The sequence below is a fragment of the Nelumbo lutea genome, chromosome 5 (genome assembly GCF_056320005.1).
Source record: "Nelumbo lutea isolate HS-2025 chromosome 5, American lotus-T2T, whole genome shotgun sequence".
NCBI lineage: Eukaryota > Viridiplantae > Streptophyta > Magnoliopsida > Proteales > Nelumbonaceae > Nelumbo > Nelumbo lutea.
The window spans coordinates 4,479,655-4,506,948 of NC_142688.1; the positions used below are offsets into that span (position 1 = coordinate 4,479,655).

Sequence of the window (27,294 nt, forward strand, 5' to 3'; positions counted from 1 at the left end):
GAGATTTCAACGTTTGGAGGGAAGAAGTGTCATTCAACAAAGTGCGATGCGTTGCAATTGCAATAGAAGGTTGAACGCTAAATGTGGAATAAGAGAGAGAGAGAGAGAGAGAGAAGGGAAAGCGACAGCGAGGGAGAACAAAAAGGGAAGGTTTGAATTTACTAGTATTTCCTTTTCCTTTGTTTTCTTCAATTTCAGATTTTTTTTTTTTCAAATTGCTTCGCCATTACTGCTACAGTTATAACACCTGATCTCTCTGAATTTCTTCACTGCCATAATGCCATTATGCTCCCGATTTTAATGAACCGAACCCCCACCAAATAAGCGTTACCGGTAGCACGAATTCACGCCTTTGAATTCCCTTTACAGCCAGTGTGTAGGATCCCATAAGACGTTGAAGGGAAGATTGGTCTAAACAGAAAAACGCTCTAGGAGTGATAAGAGATCATCAAAGGTTAAGCGGGTCATTTTGGTTTTTGCGTTTTTGCAGGGCTTTAGATGCTGGTGGGATAGTAAATGGGCAGAATTTGAGAAGATTAGACATGGCTTTGCTCGATTTTTCTCGGTTTTGGTCTTGGTAGGGGGGACATCCAGTGCTGCAGGGCAAGAGTAAGCTTGGGTTCTTTTCAGAGGGAAACAGGGACGAAGTGGAGTTCTGAAGGCGATTAGAAATGGGTTTCTTTGGTACTATACTGGGTTTCTTCGGATTTTGTTTCGGGACTTCTATTGGGCTTGTGATTGGCTATTATTTTTTTATCTACTTCCAACCCACCGACGTTAAGGTCAGTTTTCTCCCTTTCAATTTTTACTTTGAATTGAATCGAGTTTTCTGAATATGCTTCTTGTTGATCATTGTTCGTTGGTTCAATTGTTTTCACATGATGCTTCTTAGGTATGTATATTCGAATGGGAATGATAACATTTCACAAGATTGACAAGAAATTGGAATTGAACTTTTAATGGAACAATGGGTTCTGTAGTCTTTTTAGCTTTTGTTTTAAGCTTCGCTATGTTGCATTAGAGTTTTATGGCCCATCTTCTTATCGTTATGTGGATATGCAGAAGCTCTGCTTCTTGTAAGATGATTTGTTTCATCAATAATCAGTGTATGTCAGTTCCTTCTTTTTCCGATCAATAGATTCGCCTACTGGTGGATTGTTATCATTATTATTATGTATTTAATGGGACAGAGTGGTCGATAAGGAGCCAAAATAGGATGTGGATGTGGGAATTGGGACAGTGAAGCTGTGCTTGTTGGTTCTGTAGACTGTAGTGTTCTTACTAGAGTCATGGTCTGTCTTATTTGAGGAGAAACGGTTTTGTTTGAGGATAAGGGAGAAAGAAAAGTTGCATTACTGGATCCTGCTTTCAAGATTACAGACGCAGTTGCGGGTGCCAGTATTGGAAGTTGGAACACAACTCTTCGTTTCACAAAATCCAGAAGGATATGATGCCAAATATTTGACCAAAGAATCAAATAAACCATATATCCATTCATCACCACAGGCTATCCGATCATCTAACCTACCATTGCCAGTCTCGGATTGGTAAGCTGATGCTCTACTTCACCTGCAGATCTTGGGCCTGGGTTGGAGGGATAGTCATTAAGTTAAACAGATCATCCATCTGGTTCTACAGTGCATTTACCCATGCTTTTTTATTTCTCAGGTAAATTAGGTAATGATCATTTTAGTCATAAAAATCCATTATTAAAATGGGCATTTTTGTTCCATTCAAGTGTTGGCAACTTTCCTCCTAAATGGGAAAGTTATTTACCCACCTAGGAGAGAATCTGAATCTCCTGCCCACACAAACTCTGCCTACATCTACCCACATAACATTGCAGCCACAAATGGAGAACATCTCATCCTCTTGCATAGTATTATGCAGGGAGAGATGTTCCCAATTCACGGGGGTAGTGTGTTGTGGGTAGACGTGAGCAGAGTTATCGTGGGTAGGAGATCCGGAGTCCCTAGGAGATGGGTATCACCCAGGAAAATAAACTTTCCCTGATCCCCACATTAATCTGAAAAATGAACATGGGATTCTTGGTCAATAGGAACCAAAATCCCATTGACCAACTTTCCCCCCCCCTCAAAAACCAAAAAAAGATCGCCCCCTAAAGCTGAAGTGATTGCCTTGCTGATCAGGCCCAGAATTGCCAAAAGAATGCAACCCCCATTACTTTTATTTTGCACTGAGAATGCTAATGCCACAAGTTGGGCCAATTGAGCATGTTCAGGCTCATGGCGATTGGCAGCCTGAGATCTTTTGCTTCTACTTTGAGATGGATTTGAAGGGAGCAGAATTCTCTGGCAGATGATCTATTTAGGAGGGAAGTGAGGAGGATTTTTTATGGTGACATCTCTAGTCCTTCCTAATCTTTTGTTTGAGAATGGAGCTAAAGTAGTATACTTGTACGTTATTCACATTGTCTCGTGCACATCTTTTTATTTTTCTACTAATCAAATATCTTTTACTTCCTTAAAAATTAAAATAAAATAAAAGCAACGTCAAGCACCAAGAAAGTAATCTATGGCATATTAGGATACTAAATAGAATTCTAAAAGCATTGTGTAATATTTCAGACTTCTTCTTGTTGGACCTTTCAGGTGTTGGTCATTTGAATATCTTGAGATAAATATGTATGAACTATGTTTAAATTGCATCTCTTTTTTATTTATAATTCATCATAAAATCTTGCAATCATATAAAACAGATCCTGTTCAATCTCAATTGCAATTTAAATTGCAGTTGTTTTCTCCATTTCTTGTACTTGAATAATCTTAATGGTTTTTTGTTTCTTATTTTGATAGGATCAAATGTGTAATGGTTGGTCATTTGTGCTCATCTAGAATTTCAGCCTTTCACAGCTTAGGTGCTACCAAATGTGCTGTTTGAATGTTCAAGGGAGAAATTGTTAGCATCTTCCGTCTATCATACTCTCTCATAAAATCACTATTGGCACACATAAAAAAAAAATCAATATTAACATTCTGTAATATGTTCCCTTAGGCTGTGTTTGGTTTGAGGGAAGATTTTGGTGCGATGGGATGAGAAAGGGAAAATAGGGGAAATTAATAATAATTATTAATTAATTAATTAGGTAATTAGTAATATTTTTGTTATTTTATATTTTATTAATTAATCATATAGTTAATTCACATTGATAATTAATTAACTATTAACTAAGAGTTAATATTTTAATTTTTATTTAAAATTTATTTTGAATTAATTAATAATTTTCATTTTATATTATTAATTATCTTACATTTTATCATTTATTTATTCATTAATTACTTAGCTAATTAATTATTAACTATATTGTTGTTAATTATTAATTATTAATTAATTATTAACTAAATGCTTTTTAATATTTAGTATATTATTATTAATTATTTAAAATTAATAATTACTTAAGTGATTATTATCATCAATTAATATCTTACTTTCTATTAGTTTATAGTTTATTATTAATATTTTATTTTATGAATGCCTATGACACAATTAATGATTTTAATTTTTTAATATTAATTATTAATAAATTATTTTACATTTATTAAATAATTATTTTAATTTATTTTATGAATGTATTTTAAATAAATTATGAATAATAAAAAGATTTAGTTTCGTTAACTAGTTAATTAATTAATTATTAACTATTTTTTGTTAATTATTAATTAGTTAATAATAATTTTATGATTTAATATTTTATTTTGAATTAATATTAATTAGTATTAATAAATAATTAATTAGTATTATTAATTAATTAATTATTATCATTAATTAATATTTTGAAATTGTTAGTATATTTTATTAATACTTATGACTTAATTAATAAAATTAATTATTATTTTATATTTTATTAGTATATTTTATTAATTATTTTTAATGAAATTGTTTTATTAATATTATTAAATAATAATTAATGATTTATTAATGGGTCATTGGTTTAATATTAACTCTTAGAAATACTATGAGGAAGGTGTTTTTTCTTGTTAAACAAGTTCCCCCCTCTAATACCACTTGTTTCCCATCAAAGTGGTGGTATTCCACATCTCAAGAATTGGGATCCCATCTCATGATATCCCACAAACCAGACATGGGAAGGGAAGAATATTCCATATTTTCCCTTCCCATCCCACAAACTAAACGGAGCCTTAATGTCATTAGGCATTGGGGTATGTAAAGTCTTATTTCATCCGGGGAAGGACTGCAATTGGTAAGCTTGGGGGGGTGGGGGATAAACTTTTTGAGTGACAATATGAATATGATGGAGTTTGCTAGTTGCTACATACTATTTTTTATATTATTTAGTATATTATTATTAATTATTTAAAATTAATAATTACTTAAGTGATTATTATCATCAATTAATATCTTACTTTCTATTAGTTTATAATTTATTCCTAATATTTTATTTTATAAATGTCTATGACACAATTAAATATTTTAATTATTTTAATATTAATTATTAATAAATTATTTTACATTTATTAAATAATTATTTTAATTTATTTTATGAATGTATTTTAATTAAATCATTACTAATAAAAGAATATTTTATTATTCGTTAATTAATTATTTAAATAAATATTATCTATTTTGTTGTTAATTATTAATTAGTATTAATAATTAATTAATTATTATCATTAATTAATATTTTGAATTTATAATATTTTATTAATACTTATGACTTAATTAATAATTTTAATATTATATTCTGAAATATTAATTAATCATTAAAATATTTTTAATTGATTAATGCTTATATTTATTATTTATTTTAATTTGTTTATTAATTTTTTTAATTAAATTGTTTTATTAATATTATTAAATAACTAATGATTTATTAATGGGTCATTGGTTTAATATTAACTCTTAGAAATACTATGAAGAAGGTGTTTTTTCTTGTTAAACAAGTTCCCCCTCTATTACCACTTGTTTCCCATCAAAGTGGTGGTATTCCACATCTCAAGAATTGGGATCCCATCTCATGATATCCCACAAACCAGACATGGGAAGGGAAGAATATTCCAGAATATTCCATATTTTCCCTTCCCATCCCACAAACTAAACGGAGCCTTAATGTCATCAGGCATTGGGGTATGTAAAGCCTTCTGGGGAAGAACTGCAATTGGTAAGCTTAGTTAGGGCAAAACAAAGGTTTAAAATTTCGATACGATACACCCGATACGGGGCGTATCATATCGAATCTTTGAAAAAGCGATACAGGATATGCATGGAAATTGGACATTTCATCTTTTTTCATGTGTATCGGACTGGTATCGAGGCATATCGGGGGTGTATCGGGGCGTATCGGTAGCATATCGAAGAAAAAGATACGACCAAAAACTTAAAAAAAAATTAAAGGGGGAAAGAAAGCTTCTTTTCCCCGAAATAAACTTTCTTTCACCCCTAAATGACTCTAAAACTCCAAACTTCATTCCTAGAGTGCTAGATTTGCAGAAGTTTGCAAGAAACAAGTGTGAATCATTATTTTTTTTAATATTTTTCAAATTTTGTAAAAATATGGCAAAAATAGGTAAATTTTTTCAATCTTTAATTATATCTTGTGATTTCTTTTTTTTTTTTTCTTTTTCTTGAATGTTTAAATTTATGTTGATCTACATTTCTTACATTCAAAATCACATTTCTTTTTGTGTTATCAGTAGATTTATGGAAATTTCATGAAATTATTTGGGGAAATATAAATTAACAAAAAATTTGAAAATGTAATTTTTTCTCTACGTGTAAAGACTAAATATGTTTTAGATCTATGGATTTATCTATCATATCCATAGAGCAATTGAAATTTCTTTTTTAATATTTTTTTTTGATTTTTTATATTTTTACAATTAAAAAAATAAATAATAATTAATTATATTCTATCATTTAATCACAACAATTGAATATATTATAATTATATGGATGATCTATCATATCCATACACCAATTGAAATTTCTTCTTTAATGATTTTTTTATTTTTATATTTTTAGAATTAAAAATAAATAAATAATTAATTATATTTTAACATTTGATCACAATGACTGAATATATTATACTTCTATGGATGATCTATCATATCCACAAAGCAATTCTTCTATAATAACTATTTTTTAATATATTATATAATTTTATTTATTTATTATAAATTTTGGAAATGAATAATAATAAATAATTATTAATTATATTTTCACATAGAGGTGATAATGCATGTTTATGGCTGGATAGGAGAGTTGGGTTTTTTTCATCCCATAAAACATTAAAACTTAAGAATTATAATTTATAAATTATAGTTAAGCATGTGATTTTTAATGAAATTATAATTAGCTATAAAATATTTCTTCATAAAACCATTAGAATATATTAATTTAATTTATATACACCTCATTGAGGTCTTATATTTAGTGTTGTTGATGTATTTTTATGAGTTATTAAAGTATTTATAGTGTTTCCAAACATATCTATGCGTATCTTAGTTTTTCTCCGATACACATGCGTATCCAAGATGTATCCCGATACGTCTCTTAAAATTGCCTTTCTGATACACTTGGTGTTTCCGATACTTTGAACCTTGGGCAAAACATGAGTTACTGTTTGTTTATGTAAAGTCATTTCATCCCTAAATACTTGCTTTGTTTTCTTTGGGGAGGTGGGGGATAAACTTTTGAGTGACAATATGAATATGAGGGAGTTTGCTAGTTGCTACATACTATTTTTTATATTATTTAGTATATTATTATTAATTATTTAAAATTAATAATTAATTAAGTGATTATTATCGTCAATTAATATTTCACTTTCTATTAGGTTATAATTTATTATTATTATTATTTTATAAATTCCTATGACACAATTAATTATTTTAATATTAATTATTAATAAATTAATAAATTATTTTACATTTTTTAAATAATTGTTTTAATTTATTTTATGAATCTATTCTGATTTAATTATTAATAATAAAAAAATATTTAAGTATTCGTTAATTAGTTAATTAATTAATTATTAACTATTTTGTTGTTAATTATTAATTATTATTAATAATTAATTATTATCATTAATTAATATTTTGAATTTATTAGTATATTTTATTAATACTTATGACTTAATTAATAATTTGAATATTATATTCTGAAATATTAATTAATCATTAAAATATTTTTAATTGATTAATGCTTTTATTTATTATTTGTTTTAATTTGTTTATTAATTATTTTTAATTAAATTGTTTTATTAATATTATTAAATAACTAATGATTTATTAATAGGTCATTGGTTTAATATTAACTCTTAGAAATACTACGAGAAAGACTTTTTTTTTCTTGTTAAATAAGTTCCCCCTCTATTACCACTTGTTTCCCATCAAAGTGGTGGTATTCCACATCTCAAGAATTGGGATCCCATCTCATGATATCCCACAAACCAGACATGGGAAGGGAAGAATATTCCATATTTTCCCTTCCCATCCCAAACTAAACGGAGCCTTAATGTCATCAGGCGTTGGGGTATGTAAAGTCTTATTTCATCTGGGGAAGAACTGCAATTGGTAAACTTAGCTGGGGCAAAACATGAGTTACTGTTTGTTTATGTAAAGTCATTTCATCCCTAAATACTTGCTTTTTTCTTGGGGGAGGGGGATAAACTTTTTGAGTGACAATATGAATATGAGGGAGTTTCTAGTTGCTACATACTATTTTTTTTATCCTATTGGCTATTGATATACAATTAGGTATCCCTGTTCTTTGCTTCATTTGGCTATATGCTTCGGTTCTTTCCTGTCATCCCCATGAAGAACATGGTTTGTTGATCGCTCTTTTCCCAGTTCTTTACTTCCCTGTCTTTTGTACAATCAAATTACTTTTTTTTTTTGTGCGGTTGGACATGGCATCATAGTCACACATTGGACACATGTAGGCATCTCTATCTAGAGGTAACTTAGGCTGCATCTGGCATGCTTCCAGAGAACTGATTCTGATGATCTTTGTGATTCTAATGCTCACTTTTATTCTGGATATCTGAAAATAAACAAACATTCAGAACTGCTTCTTTCTTTTAGCTCAGAATTCATTCTAAAAAAATATTCTTTGGATAAAAAAGAACTAGCTTTATAAATGAATTACTTTAGGATCAAAATTCATTTTAGTTCTGAGGCTTTGGAATGGAGTTTTAACCACAGACAGCCTTAATTCATCACAATTGTCTTGAAAAATGCTCTCATGCACAACATAGTTTATCATAATTCCTTTGTTTTCAATTATAATTTGTATATAAAGTTTCATGTAAATTAGCTTATCTTATTTTATGTATATTCTTTTATACCCCCCTTCTTAGACTAAACTCAATGATGCTAAAGACTAACATGTATTTCTGAACATATTAAATAAACTGCTGGAGCATTACTTAGAAGAAAAACAGCCTTTTGAAATGAAAGGACTATTCAAAATATTGCAGAGAGTTGATTGAGAGTAGCAGAAATCAGGTTTCAAGAAGAGAGAAGAGGAAGAAGAAGGTGGCGGCCATAAGGGTTCAGAGAGAGATTTCGAACATTATCTCCTCTTACACCCCAAATCCTATTTTATTAACTTAAACTTTAGTAATTTACAGATAGGCCCCTGATTGGGCAAATAATTAAAAGACATAACATAAGAGAAATAAAGGCCTAAATTGAGGCCCATTACAGCAAAGAACATAAGGAGATAAAATAAGACAAACAGCCTATGGGCCATTCAGCCCATCCTCTCTACACTCCCCCTCAAGCTGAGCATAGATGTCAATCATGCCAAGCTTGCCAGTATCATGCAGAAGTTTAACCTTGGGAATGCCCTTGATGAGGAAATCAGCTAACTGTCCTTCAAAACTGATGAAAGGTAGACAAATTTCTCCAGAAGCCATTCTTTCTCGATTGAAGTGTCTGTCAACTTCAATATGTTTGGTTCTATCATGTTGCATTGGATTGTGAGCAATGTTGATGGTAGCTTGATTATCACAGTATAACATCAGTGGCTTATCATGCTCAATACCTAGTTCCTCCATCAAGGATCGAAGCCACAACACTTCAGAAACTTCATGAGCCATAGCTCTGTATTCAGCTTCGGCTGAAGATTTGGCAACAACTAATTGTTTCTTGCTTCTCCAAGAAACAATATTACCTGCCACCAAGCTACAATACCCAGAGGTAGAATTTTTGTCATCGATATTTCCGGCCCAATCAGCATCTATGTAGGCTTCAAGTTTCATATGACCATGCTTAGCAAATAGAATTCCCTTTCCAAGAGAATCCTTCAGATACCACTGAATTTGTTCTGCTGCTGCCATGTGAGTGTCCCTGGGAGCATGCATGAACTGACTAATTCAACTGACAACATATGCAATGTCTGGCCGAGTCATGCATAGATAGAGTAGTTTCCCAAGTAGCCTCTGGAAGACTCCCTTATCTTCCAACAATACTCCATCCTAGGCAGAGAGCTTATGACTCATATCAATAGGAGTAGCAACTGGTCTAGCACCCATCTTCCCTATTTCAGAGAGCAAGTCAAGTACATACTTTTGCTGAGAGATAAGGATTCCATCCTTGGTTCGGGCATCTTCTATGCCAAGAAAGTATCTCAATTCCCCCAGATCTTTGATCTCAAACTCTGTATGAAGGAAAGATTTAAGATCATTAATCCCTGATACATCATTACCAGTCACAACAATATCATCAACATACACAATCAGATATACTGCCAAAGATCCTCTCTTCTTCACAAAGAGGGTATGATCAGACTGACTCTGTACATAGCCAAAGTTAACAAGGGCAGCCTTAGACCTTTCAAACCATGCCCTAGGGGACTGCTTAAGTCCATAAAGAGATTTCTTCAGCTTGTAGACTTTCCCTTTCATATATGTTCCATACATCCCTGGAGGAAGAGACATATAAACCTCCTCATGTAACTCTCCATTCAGAAATGCATTTTTTACATCCAACTGGTAAAGTGGTCAGTCTGAGTGTGTAGCCAGAGATAGTAGAACTCTCACAAAAGTCATCTTTGCAACAGGAGCAAAAGTTTCCAGATAGTCAATCCCATTTGTCTGTGTATAACCTTTTGCAACCAGCTTAGCCTTGTACCTTTCAATGGTGCCATCAACATGATATTTGATGGTAAAAAACCACTTACAGCCTGTTGGTTCCTTCCCTTCAAGTAAATCAACCACTTCCCAAGTGTCATTCTTGTGCAAGGCATCAATTTTTGTTCTCATAGCATCCCTCCATTCTGGAATAGTAAGAGCTTCTGACACAAACTTGGGTATTGGGTTAGAAACAACAGAAGAAAGATAGCCAAAATATGAAGGAGAGAGCAAACTATAAGAAATGTGTTTGGAAATGCAATGTGCAGTACACTTTCTTTTTCCTTTCCTAATAGCAATAGGGATATCAAGGTCTGCGAAGGATGGCTCCAAAGGGGCTGTATCAACACTTGTTGTCTCTTCTGTGACTGGAAGTGCAGGAGGCTCATGTGGTGTAGGGAAAACAATTTGCTCGCTTCTAGTTCTCTGCCGTTGGTACAACCTGGGATTTAAAAGAAGATGAGGAAGTAATGGAGGAGGGATAGGAAGACTGGAATGAGAATGAGATGACTGATCCTCCCTTGATTCATTTGAAGGAGGAAGAGGCTCAAAAGAAGACTCAACTAGGACAGGAAGGGGGAGAGAAAATATCCGTGACAAATTCTCCCCCTTTGGACAATGCCTCTCCTGAGAAGAATCATGAAAAGAAGAAAGCTCATCAAAGGTGACATCCATTGAGACATATCGAGTTTCATTCTTTGGATCAAAACAACAATAACCCTTTTGTGTGGGGGAATAACCAAGGAAAATGCACTTGTGGGCTTTTGGTTCAAATTTATGTCTTTGGACACTTGGAATATGTACATAACAAGTGCAGCCAAAGACAAAGTGGAATAGGAAAAAGGTCCTTGCCCTGATGAAGAAGACTGAAGGGAGACTTAAACCCCAATACCCTGGATGGCATACTGTTGATTAGGTAGGTTGTAGTGAGAACAACATCACCCCAAAATTTTGTAGGGACATGTGAGGCAAACAGGATACTTCTTACAACTTCAACAATATGCCGATTTTTTCTTTCAACAACTCCATTCTGTTCTGGGGTCCTAACACAAGAGCTTTGGCGAATAACCCCCAAATCAGTGAGATAACAGGTTAAGTTTTTCTCAAAATATTCTTTTGTATTGTCGGATTTGAAAATTTTAATTCTGGTATTAAACTGGGTTAGAACAAATTCATGGAATTGCATCACAAGTCTGGGAACTTCATAAAAAATATCCAAGTGAATGGTGAAAAAGCATCAACGAACAAGATAAAATATTTGTAGCCACCTATATAAGGTAAGTGGTAAGGCCCCCACACATCAGAGTGCACAATATGGAATGGAGAAGAAGATCTTTTATTACTCAAAGGATAACTACTTCTACAATGTTTTAACAACTCACAAGACTCACAATGAAGACTGCACAAATTAATTCCCTTAAATAGTTCTGCGAATAAATGACTTAATGCAGAAAAAGAAAGATGACCCAAACGAAAATGACATAACATGACACAACTGACAGACTCTGAAGATGTAGATCCAAAAGCTGCTTTTCCAGGTTGTCCATGGCCCTGTCCAAGAGTGTCCAACAGATATATTCCATTCGCCTTATGGCCACTCCCCACTTTCTGAGACTCCAAATCTTGAAAAACACAGTAGGAAGGAAAAAAAATGTTACACAGCAGTTCAAAGACTTAGTTAGGCTACTTACAGATAACAAATTTGTATTTAGTTTGGGTACATGAAGAGTAAAATGAAGTACCAAAGAGTCTGTAGCCTTGATGGTTCCCTTGCCAGAGAGCCATTGGCTAGGGTGATTTTGTCACGGCTAGGGAGTAAATCATAAGAAACAAACAAGGTGGAAGGGCTGGTCATATGATCAAAAGCACCAAGAGCAATAATCCAAGGGATCCTACGATTACATGAGATAGTTGCATGATTGGCAGAAGCCCTTATACCTGAATGAGCAAATGTAGAAGAGGTTGAATTTCCTGGAGGGTTGGAAGAAGAGGCCACACCCTCTAGGTGACTGATCATCCTTCCAAACTTCTCATACTCTGCCTTCATAGCTGCTAACTGCTCACTAGCAGTCTTCTCTTCAGTTAGACATCTGTCACTATCTGGACCAGCAATAATATTGGCACTACCTGCCTTCATATTATCAGACTTATTTTGAAAACGAAGGGGAAGAAGCTCCGGATGCAATTTCCAACACAGAATTAAGCAGCTAAAGGTTTCTCCCCCTGTCTTAAATTCTTCACATCACTCCTCAGCTTGTATGCTCTAGCCACATTTATTTCTGGGAATAGGTTTCAGCAACACTATCCCATATTTCCTTTGCTGAATTCATCCACAAATAGTGTTGACTAATCTGAGGTTGCATTGAGTTCACTAGCCATCCGATTACAGTATAATTTTCTTGCATCCATTTTTCATAGGATGGATCATCTTCCGAGGGAGCCTTTTTGCTCCCGGAGATATAACCCCATTTGCCTCTATTGCAGATATAATTTTTATTGATTGTGACCAAGCCAGATAATTAGTTCCATATAACTTGACTGTGGTCATAGCCAATAAAGAGTCAACAGAGGCTCTCGGAACCTGTTCGGATTCAGTAACATGCTTGTTTTCAACTTCTGAAGGGTCCATCTTCTTAAAATACTTCAAAAATAACTTCTAATAACTTTGAATAACAATCAATGAAGATAGAAGAAAAACTATGTTGTGGATCAACCTCTATGCAGCCGTACCTGCTAATTGTGTCACACCCGGAACCCAAGAGAAATAGAGAAAACTCAGCTACACCTTGTAGACTTTATAGAACACCAAGCAACTTTAATCGATCTTCAAGATGAAGAATAAGAAGTCTTTCAGTCACTGAGCGCCCAGGTCAAACTCCCTGTGGGGCCCGCAATCAGATTTCTCTAGAAAATTAGGGTTTCGGGTAGCACACTTGAAACTATTAGGAGGACGACAGAGGCAGTCTCCTTCTCTCCAGAAACCACTTACAACTGGGCTGAAACAGGTTTCTTTAACTATTCATCCGATTCAGTTCTCCATACACACTGTGTATGGGAAAAAAGAGGTGAAAAAGAGAAGAAGAAGAGCCTGCTCTGAAACCAAGAAGAAAAACAGCCTTTTGAAATGAAAGGACTGTTCAAAATATTGCAGAGAATTGAATGAGTGTAGCAGAAATCAAGTTTCAAGAAGAGAGAAGAGGAAGAAGAAGGTGGCGGCAATAAGGGTTTAGAGAGAGGTTTCAAACATAATCTCCTCTTACACCCCTAATCCTATTTCATTAACTTAAAATTTAGTAATTTGCAGAGAGGCCCCTAGTTGGGAAAATAATTAAAAAACATAACATAAGAGAAATAAAGGCTCAAAAATTGAGTCCCATTACAGCAAAGAACATAAAGAGATAAAATAAGACAAACAGCCTATGGGCCATTCGGCCCATCTTCTCTACATACTCTTTTGTGGATGTTTCAGGGTTTCTATGTCAAATGTATCCATGTCAGATCCTGAACATCTGTTGGTGTTATTAAATGGATCCTTCAATATAACATGTGGCTGATGTAAGGAAAAAAAAAAGAAAAAGAAAATAAAAAAAAAGAAATGATAGAAACTTTGAGAAAAGGAAAAATAAGCAGCTTCTTACTTTGGTTTATTATGTGTGAATGATATAATTGGGTCACTAAAGCTTGTTTGCTTACTTGTTTGGCTAATTTGCTTGCTTAGGATCCTGAAGTGTGTCCATTTGTTGAGCAAGATTCAACAATCTTGCAGCGGCTGCTTCTTGAGATACCCCTTTGGGTGAAGAATCCAGATTATGATCGCGTATGTTACAAGTGGTTGTTAGTTTTGTACTTCATTGACAACTGTATTTTGTGATCACTTATTGCCCACTATAGTATCTAATAATCAAGTTGCTGTTGTTTGTACTCCTGTGAAGATCGATTGGCTTAATAAGTTCATTGCAAGTATGTGGCCTTATCTTGACAAGGTATTTGCATATTGATCCATCTTTGAAATTGATCTGGTGGCGCTATATATTTTCCGACCTTTTTATCAGGTATTTATGGATCGAATTTCTTATTCAGGCAATCTGCAAGACGGTGGAGAATATTACAAAGCCTATCATTGCTGAGCAAATTCCAAATTATAAAATTGAGTCGGTTGAATTTGAAGCACTTACATTGGGCACTTTACCACCGACTTTCCATGGTTAGCCAGTTTAATACACCTGTTAAATTGTTTGTCCCCCAAATTCTTGTTTTTCTTAATATAATCATGTTTACATAACAAATATTGTAATGAGATTTGCCTGAATCTTTTAGAGATGCAATTGTCCTCTATGTCTGTTGGTGATTCATAATAATATTTCATGTTTGAGGCTCATCTCAGATTTGATGGTAACTCCATGCCAAACCTGGGGCCCTCAGGGAATATGGTCAATGGTCTTAGTTTGACATGTGTAGCCCAGACTATCAAGAAATTCATAGTTTGACAGTAAGAAGTTGGCACTCACTATCAAGAAATTCTTGCCGACCAAGAACTCACTTATAACCTATTGTCCTCTCTTCTCTTCTTTCTGCTTCTTCAAGCATTTTCCCTTTCTCTATTGTATCTGAACAGATTTGATTTCTAAATCATTTCTTCAGTGAACCCTATGGCCAACATGCTGGAATTTTTGGCATCTTGATTTATTACTTATATTTCTTATATTTTGTCATATGATGTTGCCTCTGAAGGCCCTTGGCATCACACTGTTAACTGTACCATTAGCCATACCAACTCACTGACTAAAGAGGGTGTATATCAGCATCCTGTAAATTGGAGGTGCTTGTCTTTCTATTTTTTCTTGATGCCATTTGTCTGTAGGGGAAAGAAGAAATAGGAAACTGTTATAAATAGACAAATATATACAAATACATTTGCTGTGTGAATCGATATTGTATTTGTACCTTTTTTATGTAAGAGATGTTCTTAAGGCATCACTCTCATATTGTCACAATTCTCGTCAGGTATGAAAGTCTACACTACTGATGAGAAAGAGTTAATTATGGAGCTATCCTTAAAATGGGCAGGAAATCCTAATGTTATTGTTGCTGCAAAGGCATTTGGGTTGAAAGCAACAGTGCAGGTAGTTGACTTCTTTTCCAACTTGTTCTGTGCAATTTATATTAGTCTGATTTAATAATATATTAAGGAATTTAGTGTTTTTTCAAAATCTACTGTTATTGTATGGTTTTTTATTATTGAAATAACTATGGAACAAAAAAGGATTTAAAAGAGAATAAGGATTAGTACCGCAGGTTGGCATCATAACTTCATAAACTGAGGGATTGGTTGCAGAACCAAATTGCCCCATGTTTATTGCAGGTGCCTTCTAGTATTCATCAAGTTCTCTATATGAAATTGGAAAAAAAACCCACTTGAATGCCTGTAAAGTTTAATTACTTGTCTCCATTGAAAGGGAATTCTATTTTTTGTTATATATTAATTATGGTTAATTGGTTAGTAATGTTTGGAGGATTTTAGGCAGTGGATTTACAAGTCTTTGCTGCACCGCGTATTACACTTAAACCACTGGTTCCAAGTTTCCCCTGTTTTGCCAAAATTTTGGTGTCTCTTATGGATAAGGTATGTAGTAATTTACCATATGATTTTAATTTTGAGTATGGAACAAGATTTATTCCCTCTCCTCCCATGGCTCTCATTGCTTGTGTGTCTGTTCATGGGGCGGGTGGCCCGACCCCCGGACGGGCTTGAACATGCTTATAGGCCCGCGGGCTTAAATTCGGGCCAAAAAGCCCGGCCCACAATAAATTCGAGCTGGGCTCGGGTTTTGTCAAAATAGCCCGGCCCGAGCCCGGTCCGGCCTGACCTAATATTAAACTTAAAATTAGTTATGTGATTATTTCCATTTGAATAAATTTTTTGATTTAAGAATGTAAAATTGTGTTTTAAAATATAAAAGAAAGGGAAAAATACCATCTTGTAGGCCCATTGTTCATTTAAATAGAAAAAAAATACTATCTGAATTTTTAATTCTAATTTGAATAGGGAAAATTGTTTTTTTTTCAATTAGGTCGGGCTTCGGGCTCGGGCTCGGGTTTCGGGCTTTTTACCAGGGCCGGGCTCGGGCTCGGACCTAGTATATTTTCATTAGTGACAAGTGAAAGCCCGGCCCGAGCCCGGCCCGGCCCGGCCCATGAACAGGTCTACTTGTGTGTTAGACAATTATCCTAGATGACTTCCATGTCATCCCTTTTCTACTGTTGGGAACAATGTGGTAGATGGTTAGGACTTGGGATGATTATTAGTTTTATCACAAGGAATTTAATTGTTGGAAGTTGGAACTATTAAGTGGTAGACAAGGTCCTACTTTTAAATTAAATATTTCTAAATGGTTCTTCTGTTAATATTGGTTTGACAGCCACATGTTGATTTTGGACTAAAGCTTATGGGTGCAGATGTTATGTCAATTCCTGGCCTGTACATATTTGTTCAGGTACATTATTTTTTTTATTTCCTGTCTTATGATTCTTGATTTTCTATATGTTGTCTTGGTGTTATTATATGTACTTCTCATTACCCTGCATGCTGTAGCCTCGTAAGGCTGAGAGAAATTAGGGATAACATACATCACAAAGCTTACAAGATACATCTTCATATCAATTGCATATCCATTTCATCTCTTAAATGAAGCCTTACAACAAACTCAGATACTTAATGACTAAGGCGGTTTTGCTGTTTAGTAAAACCAAATGTTGATCTGTACTCTGAATAGTTGAAATCTGAAATCTACTTTCAACTTCTGTATACTTCTGAATGCAATTGAACTGTTTGAATATCCAAATGCTGTAACATTTGAAAACAACCTATTTTACAAATTTACCCCTTCTCGAGTTGGAGGAGAAAGAACAACATAACATAAGAAAAAAATGGAAATGAAGTTCAGCATTCACCAATTCATAAGCTCTCAAAATGCAAAGGGAAATGTTGGTGAAAAGAGAAGGGTTTTGGGTAAGAAGATAAAAGAGTGGCACTTGTGTCAAAATAATTTTGGAAAAGATTATTTGAAAAGCCAAAAGCCTGTTAGTGCTTCACAGAAGGGAGTGGGCCTATGAGACACTAAGAGATTGTACCAAATGAGGTGGGACCATTGAAAAGTTGTCTTTTTTTTTTTCAATTTCAGTGGTCCATTCAGTGTGAACAAACACCATCTAAGAAATGGTTTTTAGAAATCAACACATTGAAGGATCCCGTTCAAAAAAATAACATTTTCATATCTATTACTTGTTGCATTTGGCTCAGTAACCTTGAGCACTGAAGGTAAATAACTAAGTCGCCTCCTATTATCATTTGATAAGATGGTATGCTTAACCTTAATGGAAGAGGAAATGAAAATATCAAAAGGAAAAAAGAGAAATGCAATAAAAAAAGATAATACAATTAAAATAGAGAGGGGCCATTGGAAACCTTCTTGTCTTTATATAAAATTGAATAGTAGAGTTTAATGAATCTAAGAAATGAAACTTTAGAGAGGTTTTTTTATGATACCCAGATACCTGTACAAAGGTGATGTATCATGTTAGTTACTTCAATTTTTAATCTATATTCCATTTCTGATGCCGTGTCCAACCATACCCTTGCCGTATGTATAGCATAGGTTTTATTTTTAGATTTAGTTAATAATTTAATATATAGTTAGGTGCAAGGAAATTTGTGTAACTTTTGTGGAATATCAACTAGGGTATGCATGGAACAATAAGTTTAAATTGATACATATAAGCGATTCAAGTGAAAACTGAAAAGATATTATATGCCACTTTTTGGTTAGTAGCCAATAATTGATTTATAGATAGTACAAGAAATATCAAATTACATTTAGTATGGTATGTGAACCTTCATTTTTCACTTTACAATAGAAATAGTCCATTGTTGCTCTCTCCAAAAAAAAAAAGAAAATGTAAGTTAAATGGTACCCACCCAGATCAATGTCTGTATGCTCCCTCTTAGCTAATGAATATATTGTATGTCATATAAGATCAGGTTTGGGACTTTGGGTTGAGTGGGATTGTACCACCTGATACCTGGAAAAGCAAACCTGAACCCAACCTAAAACCTGATTTGACTAATCCAGATTGGATCTAACCTGACCGAAGTTGCACCCTCTACTTGTATTTCATTTATGTATTTTGAATCCTTGTATTTCATTTCTAACATAATTTAGTTAATCTAGGTGTGCAACATAAAATGATATCTGTTTAATCATTTCTTACTACTTAAAACCATGTCCTTTTTGGTCTACCTCTAGCTCTTTTAGCTCCTTCAACTTGTAAGAGATCACTTCTTATGGGCGCTGCTGAAGATCTTCTCTGCATCATATTACCAAACCATTTTAGTCTACTTTCCTCATTTTGTCACCTACTGGAACAACTCCTAGGTTGATAGGGGTCAATCAGAAAGACTTATTCTAGAAGGAAGAAGAAGGCCCTGCAATAGGTCCTGATATGGCACAGTGATGATACTTAGAATTTGGGCTGAATTGGACACAAGGGGTAGTATTGTTTTTTAATAAATTTTCTGTGGAGTCAAATAATAGGATCTGATTTATCTTTATAGTTGGTTTATGTTTAGAGCTTTAGAGTTGTTGAATAAGCAGGGTAAGAGTTATTGAGTCTTCTTGAATTAAAATAGTATAGTGGCAATTCTGTAATTTTATGTTTTTTGAATTCTACTAGGATTCTTATGGGCTTAGTCGATAAATATGTTTTGGAAGTTTTGCACATGAATGAGTAAAATTAATTTGAGATTTTACAACTTATGCAATGCCTGATGAGTGATTCCCATGCCCTAGAGTGATTCTGGACACCATGTTGAGTGATTCCAAGTTTTCTCGCCACTTTTTGTTTTTTTTTATTTTTTGGAAAAGGTAACTTCCATTTAAAAGACAAAAAAAATGTGACTTTTTTTTCTGCCCCTTTTCTCATTTTGTTTTTAATACTTCAAGAAGCCATTACTGCTATCAATAGCTTTTTCACCAAAAGGCATCCATTCAACCTTCTCAAAGGATTGGAACCAATCTAGGCAAATTTTCCTTTAATTTTCATCAGAACTCGGAAAGTTTTCATCCGGACCATGTTTGTCCTTTTGGACACTCCCAATATATTCTTACATTTTTTGTGCCCCCAAATAACAACCTAAAATTCCACCTAGAACCCGTTGGTTTTTTTGATCTTTTTCCCAGTCCTGTAATTTTCGTCCTTTTATGTCATATATGCATGCTGAACCTGACCAACTTGGTTGCCCCATATAGCTATACATTTTAACCCTTCATATGAATTTTCAATAAAAAATTCTTTTCCTAGACCTGTTTTCCCCATTCTGAAGTTTTTTGTTGTCTTGGGGTGAATTTGCAATCTTTGCAATTAAATCTCCAGGATTTTTCTAATGTAATCAATCTTTGTTTTTGTCCTAAATCACCCCTATACTCATGCCAGCGCTCCTAAGCTTATTCTTTTGTCATTTAAGTCCTACATCATACATTCCTTCAAATAAGTTCATTTTCTACCTTGCCCTTTCTAGTTTTCCCACTCATCCATCTCAACAATCATATATCTCTGTTGAAACTAATGTACTGATAAAATTAATGGCTTGTTATTAACAGCTAAAAGCGAGAGATATCAGAACTAACTTTTCTTTGCACAAAATATCAGCATTCCTTTTGATATTTAAATAGGTGACAGTATCCTATGCCCTCAGAATCTAGGGAATGGATCTTTCTTGTTCTGTTGTATTTAGGTTTGGTTACAATTATCCAATTTATACTGTAGACTCACCCTGAAGAAGTTAACTACTAATTTTGTTCAGTACAACCAGTAAACAGGCCAGTTATACCAACTTCTCTTGCCTTCATGCAAAGATAAAACAAATTGATTTATCATCAATTGTCTTTCATGCTCCCATTGCTTTTTATTGTCATTTTGTGATTTTTCCTGTAGGAATTTATCAAAGATCAGGTTGCAAATATGTATTTGTGGCCAAAAACCCTAGAAGTTCAAGTCATGGATCCCTCAAGGTAAAGTTGCATTCTTTTTGTTTTTGTTCTATTTCTTTTTCTTAATGTTCTGTGTCCTTGTCACTTTAATGCTTGTAACAAAGGAATCTTGATCTGAAATTTACAGAGCTTTCAAGAGGCCTGTTGGAATTCTCCAGGTGAAGGTTTTGAGGGCAAAGAAGCTTAAGAAAAAAGATCTTATTGGGGCCTCAGATCCTTATGTCAAACTAAAACTGACTGGGGATAATAGGCTTTCATCAAAAAAGACGACAGTGAAGCACAAGAACTTGAACCCTGAATGGAATGAGGAATTCAGTTTGGTAGTTAAAGACCCAGAATCTCAAGTTTTGGAGCTTCGTGTCTATGACTGGGAACAGGTATGCTTCTGTTTTAGAGCTATTTCTACTTCCATGTTTTGTTGCTCAAGCTATGCTCATTCCTTTTCCCTAGGTTGGCAAACATGACAAGATGGGAATGAATATGATTACTTTGAAAGATCTCACTCCTGATGAACCAAAAGTTATGACTCTTGATCTTCTTAAAAACATGGATCCTAATGATGTTCAAAATGAGAGGTCACGTGGGCAGCTCGAGGTGGAAGTGACTTACAAACCTTTTACAGAGGATGATATACCTAAAGAATTTGAGGAGTCAAACACTGTGGAAAAAGCTCCAGAAGGAACACCTGATGGTGGTGGTCTGCTTGTAGTTATAGTTCACGAAGCCCAAGATGTTGAAGGGAAGCATCACACTAATCCATATGCTCGCCTCATTTTTAAAGGGGAGGAGAGAAGGACCAAGGTACATAATAGGCTCCATATATGCAATGAAAAAGGTGACCCATTTTGCAAATACTCAACAATACATGTATTTAAACTGTTAAAATGCTGCTTGTAACCTTACTAGTGAGCCTTCTTACAAATACTCAACAATATGTGTGTTTGAACCATTAAAATGCTGCTTGTAAGCTAATTATACCATGAACAGCTGATTTTCTTCACATCTTTTCATGTACTTTGAGTAAAAATGTAACACCTTTATTTCAGAAAGTATTCCCTTTTGCATGCAAGATCTATTTTTTTCTGTGCTCCCTTTTTTTCCTCTTTTATATGTAGATGCTTATTTTGCTGTCATTACCTTATAAAGGGTTTTCATAACCATCATCATCATTGAGACAACTTTATAAATTGTATTCATCTGTTCTGGTCTGTCTAGTGCCATATTTTCTTTTGTTAATTCAGTATTTTCACTTGTAATCCCATGAGGTGAAAGTTTTATTGCTTTTATTTTATATACCCATTAAACTTGCTATTTAGGATTGATTTCAGAATTATAGGGATCTGACATGACTTTGTGATTCATATTGTCTTGAATAACTCCTGTCATGTGCTGGTGCAGCCTATTAAGAAGAACAGGGATCCAAGATGGGAAGAAGAGTTTCAGTTTATGTTGGATGAACCACCCATTAATGATAAACTTCATGTTGAAGTAGTGAGTTCCTCGTCAAAACTGGGCCTTCTGCATACTAAGGTATTCATTGCATCACCCTTCTGTTTTTTAATGCTTGTAAAAACATTAACACTACCATAGAAATGAGAGAAACGAAATTTTTAAGAAATTATGGGTATCATCATCATCATCATCCAAGCCTTATCCCAACTATATGGGGTTGGCTACAGGAATCCTATTTCATCAGTCCATTCTGTTTAATGCCATATTCATTGTTAAAGTATTGGCACTTAAATCTTATCTTACTACTTCTAGCCATGTCTTTTAGACTACCCCTTGCCCTTCTAACCCCTTCAACTTGTAACAAGTCAATTCTTCTTATGGGTGCTGTCTTTTATTTTGTCATTTTTTTCACTTTAAGTGAATTCTTCTAGTTTGGTCATTTTGTCTTACTTTAAGTGAGTAGTGTAATGTCTTTTATTTTTCACTTTAAGTGTTATGCCCCATACTTAATTGGGGGCATAACTGTCTTTGTAACACACACTAGTAACATATAAATACAACCTGGACGACTAGAGAGAGTGGCTTTTCTCTCTAGTTTGTAACACAGTAGTAACTCTCTCTCTCTCTCTCTCTCCCCCCTTCATTCTCTTTCTTTCTCATTCTAGGACTGAAACCAGTGCAGATCGAATCTGTAACATGGTATCAGAGCATTGGTAATCAGTTCAGAAGATCAACCCAGATTTCTTCATCGTCTCCTACTCTCCTACCCTATTCTTCATCAGAAATCTCATTGATCCCTTGGAGAATCAAAGAGGCGCCAGAAAGGAGTGATCATTTTTTCCCTTCTGGAGGTTTTCATGCCTCCAGTTAGTACTGAAGTGGTTGGTAGAAACCCTCTAATCAATGGATTGAAGAGGGCTGTGTAGTGGACAGATTAGTGCATAGGCGATTTGTGTGGTATAGATAGCTGGATTTTATGGGTGTTACAGTGAAGAACAAACACAGGTTGATTTCTGAACTGGTGGTATGTGTTTCAGGTGTACATGGGTGTTTTTGTGGTGCTGAAAGTGTGTGGCAGCATTGATTTTTATTGCTGAAAAGTATGACAACAGATGTTTTCAGAAATAATCGGCCATTCGTGGTACAGCGTGGTGGCTAGCAAGTAGGGTGGTGTGATGTATTAGTGAGTGGAAAGTTTTTTTTTTTTTCTTTTACCCATTGGCAGCTATGGGAGACAGAGTGAATACAAATCTACTGTCATGATTCCCCCTAATTACCTAAATGTGCAGATGACCTCTATTAAGCTGAATGATGAGAACTATGTACCTTGGGCTGAGTCGGTAGAAGTCTTCCTTAGGGCTAAGGAGAAGATGAAGCATGTGAAAAGAGAGAAACTCTCAGTTGATTCTCAAGGGTAACAATGATTGAGAACAAAAGGATGCACATATTATGACATGGTTATGGAACTACATGGAATCCAAAATTAGTGTGAGTTTTATGTTCTATGGCCAAGGAGATTTGGGATCATGCAAAGGAGCCTTATTTTGGACAAGACAACACTACTAGAGTATACCAGCTCTACCAAGAGTATTTTAATCTGCAATAGGGAAATGAAAGTCTTGAGGAGTATTATGCTAGCATGACGAATCTTCGGAACGAGTTGAATGTTTATGATCCCCTTACACCTGATGTCAAAATTCAGCAATAACAGAGAAAACAACTTGTTGTGATTAGATTCTTAGTGGGATTGAAGGCTGAATATGAGCTAGAGAGAGCAAAGATATTAGGTGGTTCAGCCCTTCCCTCTCTTGAGGAGGCGTTTGCTTGTCTCCGTAGGATTTCTATTTGACCTTTAGATAACTCTACTATATCGGATAGGTTTGCCTTTTTTTGACAAAAGGGGGAGGTTGTTGAGGTAGAGGAGGAGGCTGGGGAGTTCAGATAGGTCATGGTCCAATGTTTAATTGTGGTGGTGGGCGCAATGGAGGTCGAGATTCACGGAGAGGTCGTGGTAGAGGACATAGTAATGGTCTAAGTGTACCTACTGTAGAATGGAGGGGCACACTGTTAACTTTTGTTATGATCTACATGGGCCAATCATGCGGTGACAAGTGGTGGTGCAAGAGATGAAATTCAGCATATTGATCAGACACCTTTTACATCACAAATGCCTTTGTGAAAGAAATGATGAGTGTTCCACGTGATGAATATGAGTGGTTACACCAAGGTACCTTATAGTAGAATAATGCTACCCTTGCCCACTTAGGTATGGCTTGTCTAGCATCCAAATCCTCTAATTGGATTATCGACTTTGGAGCTTCCAATCATATGACTGGGACTCCAGGTGTGTTTTCTTCTCTTTCTTAGTCTCCTACTTCTCACATGTTTACCTATGGCTCTACATCTCCTATTTGTGGTGTTGGTATTGGGTAATATTAACTTTGATTCATTATCTTTGTCTTTGGTTTTGTATGTTCCCAAATTCCCTTTTAACCTTATGTCTGTTAGTAAATTGATCAAGTCTCTCAATTGCTCCATCACCTTTTACCCCTTTTTTGTTTTTTAGGATCTTAAGACAGGGATGAAGATTGGTGGAGGGCATGAAGCTGGTGGATTGTATAATCTTGATGGTGGTAGTTCATCAGTAGCTCTTCAATTGTTTCTTTCTCCCCTCTAGTGGCACTGCAGACTTGGTCATCTCTCTCAAGGCACTTATGTTATTCTGTTGTTGATCCATCTTTCTACTTTGGAGTGTGAGTCATGTCAATAAGGTGTGCAGATTCAAGAAGTCATTTATGGGCTTAAATAGACACCACGTGCATGGTTTGGTAGTGTTAAAAGGGTAGTTTGGTCATTTTGTCTTACTTTAAGTGAGTAGTGCAGTGTCTTTTATATTTCACTTTAACTGTTAATGTCCCATATTTAATTAGGGGCATAACTGTCTATGTAACACACAGTAGTAACATATAAAATTATAAATACAACCTGGCCGACTAGAGAGAGTGACTTTTCTCTCTAGCTCAAACCAAGGGTTTTCACTCTCAACTTTTCTTCAGTTGAGATTGCCTCCAAAAACACTGGAATAGTCACATTGTTGGGGCCCACCAAAACAGTTTTCAGAGTCTTGAGTGAGTTGGATTGCAGCTGTCTACTTGTCTAATCTAGTTTGGATAAAAGGCACTAAACTTAAAAATTCTATCCCAATCATATGGGTTCGTCTGCATGAATCTGGTTTTGTCATTCCATCCTTCTATCGCAAATCTGCCTTCCACTATCTCAACTCAACCTATGCGTTCATTTTAGCCTGCCCCTACTCTCTCTCTCTCTCTCTCTCTCTCTCTCTCTCTCTCTCTCTCTCTCTCTCTCTCAATCATTTTAGGGGTGCTTGATCTTTTGCAACCACTCTATAGTGCCATTCTTACTGTTGCTAGAAATTTTGTTAGTGCTATTCTCAGAACCTTATTTTTGTTGGTTACTGAAGCCATTACTTCTTTTTATCAGGAAATTTTGGGCTATATTGATATCAACCTCGCAGATGTCATCAGCAACAAACGAATCAATGAGAAGTACCATCTCATTGACTCAAAGAATGGAATAATTCAGATTGAGATGCAATGGAGAACTTCGTCATGAGAGCAGTATTTTTCGTTGTGAATGAGACTATGCTTCTGAGTATGGACAGTCTGAGTCAGAGAAGACCTTAAGTTTTCCAGTTTCAAACTTGGTCAAATTGGTTCCTGTGCATGACAAATAAATTTGATTGGCCCTCCGTATATGTAAATTTCTTTGGTCAATGTTTTTCTATGTTTTCATGTTTAGGTTTAACCGGCTTGTATATTACCCCATGTGTTCTGTTACTCACAAAAATAGAAGATTAGGATGAAACTATAGAAAATACAGTCAGGACTCTTTGATGTGTATTTGTTACATCAAGAAAGAAGCTAGAGTACGGCTTTGTATGGTTTTTATTGGTATTTAACCTCCAATACTGAGGCGGTTCAAGATCTGCTGGATCTTGTGGCTGTTGACTTGATGTCTTGATGATATTGAGCCAAACTTTTGACTAGATTTTTTTGGTCGAAGAATCATTCCTGGTTTATGGTCTAGAACAGTAGAACCCAACTTTTTCTTCGTTCGTTTCCTTGGATTAAAATTCTAGGTTTGCATCCCTCACTTTCAAGTGGGAATTCTGCAGTGTTCTTTTTAAGTCATTGTACAGAAAATGAGTCTCGATTTGGGTATATGTTCTAAGGGTTAGAAGTTGGGTTTGGGCATGAGAGCGGCCATTCATGTTTGTTTTTCGAGTTAAGTCAGGCATCATGAAAAATTAGGAGAATGATCTAGTGAGCAGTGGTGAGATAATTGCACTTCTTGTAAATTTTCTGAAATTCATTTTACGAACAAATGTTTTTGATATTTTCAATTCAAATGCCATGATAGCCATATATTTATTAACCATCCAAGTTTGCTTTACAAAAACGTCTTTTTTTTTTACATATAACTAATTGCATCCAATGTAAAGGATTTTTCGTTTTTCCCAATTTAAAACTCAATTAATTGAGTAACATTGATCAGTGGAAAACAGAGCCACACCTAGAGCTGCAACTTTGGGTAGACCAACCCAACCAAGGTTTTTCAATGGTTGGGATTGGATCAGGCTTGAGTTAGGAAAATTCGATGTGGTAGTCGAAGCCCAAAACTAACTCATTTAGCATATGTATATCTGCTATTTAAGGGCATTGTTTTTAATGTTTTTCTCTTTTATTCTATTTCCAAGTTGAGCTATAAAACCCAAATGGATGGTATAAGCGTTCAAAACATGAGCAAAACGATCTTTAAAACCTGAGAAACTAATCCAACGCACCTGAGCCCACCATGAAGCACAATGTAATGAAAAGCCCGGTTAAATAGAGATCGTATTTTGTCCTCAGCTCACACCATACTCACAACATTTGCAGTCATGCATTGAAAACATCTTTACTTGTATATTTTTATGAGAAATTGTTTAATATTCATCATTACTTTTTGGCATTTCCCTTAAACACATCATAACTTTTCAAAACGTCCAAGAAACCCCGTGTCAGTAAGTTGACATTAAATATACTAATGGATGTTGGTAGATTACTATTTTACCTTTCGTTCTGTTGTAAATGAAAAATAAAACAAAACTTTGATAAAAAACAACAAATATATCTCAAATATTTAAGTCTAAAAAATTTTCTGCCCATTTAACATATTTAAGTAAAAGTAGAGCTTTTAATAAAAAAGAACATTTGATTCAAATCAAACTCATCTAATTGTCACTTTATCCCTAATTTAAAATGTAACAAGAACCAAGATCAAGAAAAGATCTTTGGTCAAGAAGAGGGTACGTGTCTTTGTAGGACCCAACGTCCACTTCTATCAGATATTAGTTAGAACAATGGTGTAGTGAATAAAAAATAAGCTGATACAAAAATATGTTTAATAAGGCTGACATACCATTCAAGGGAAGTTTGGTCATAAAAATTATATTTATGCTGATGTGGACAACTTCTTTCAATGAACACTAACCTTGCTCTAACGGATGGTGAGTTTTGAAAAACAAATAGTCACTAACATGGGGTTCTCTAGACGTTTTAAAAAGTTACAGCAAGTTTAAGAGAAATACTGAAAAGTCATGATGAATTTTAGACAATTTCC

The 27,294-nt window shown here is 34.6% G+C and overlaps 1 protein-coding gene across 3 annotated transcripts; it reads left to right on the top strand.

Annotated features, from left to right (window-relative positions):
- On the top strand, window positions 1-25,578 carry LOC148849938 (synaptotagmin-2-like). 3 transcript variants are annotated; one of them, XM_088947291.1, is made up of 13 exons: window positions 1-150; window positions 491-782; window positions 13,833-13,931; window positions 14,047-14,097; window positions 14,195-14,318; window positions 15,119-15,237; window positions 15,636-15,737; window positions 16,534-16,608; window positions 20,105-20,181; window positions 20,288-20,537; window positions 20,611-20,961; window positions 21,559-21,690; window positions 25,114-25,578. In XM_088947291.1, exons 2-13 carry the CDS (start codon window positions 672-674, stop codon window positions 25,243-25,245), a joined length of 1,623 nt encoding a protein of 540 aa, XP_088803417.1. In that variant the 5' UTR covers window positions 1-150; window positions 491-671; the 3' UTR covers window positions 25,246-25,578. The 3 variants fall into 3 exon arrangements, with proteins under 3 accessions (XP_088803417.1, XP_088803419.1, XP_088803418.1); XM_088947292.1 differs by having other exon boundaries at window positions 35-164; XM_088947293.1 differs by lacking the exon at window positions 15,636-15,737.
- Window positions 25,579-27,294: the final 1,716 nt, after the last annotated feature.

Coding starts and splice junctions, on each gene's coding strand:
- LOC148849938 (XM_088947291.1), top strand. CDS start 672: ATGGGTTTCTTTGGTACTATACTGGGTTTCTTCGGATTTTGTTTCGGG. Junction 13,932..14,046: donor AGAATCCAGATTATGATCGC/GTATGTTACAAG, acceptor ACTCCTGTGAAG/ATCGATTGGCTTAATAAGTT. Junction 14,319..15,118: donor TTTACCACCGACTTTCCATG/GTTAGCCAGTTT, acceptor AATTCTCGTCAG/GTATGAAAGTCTACACTACT.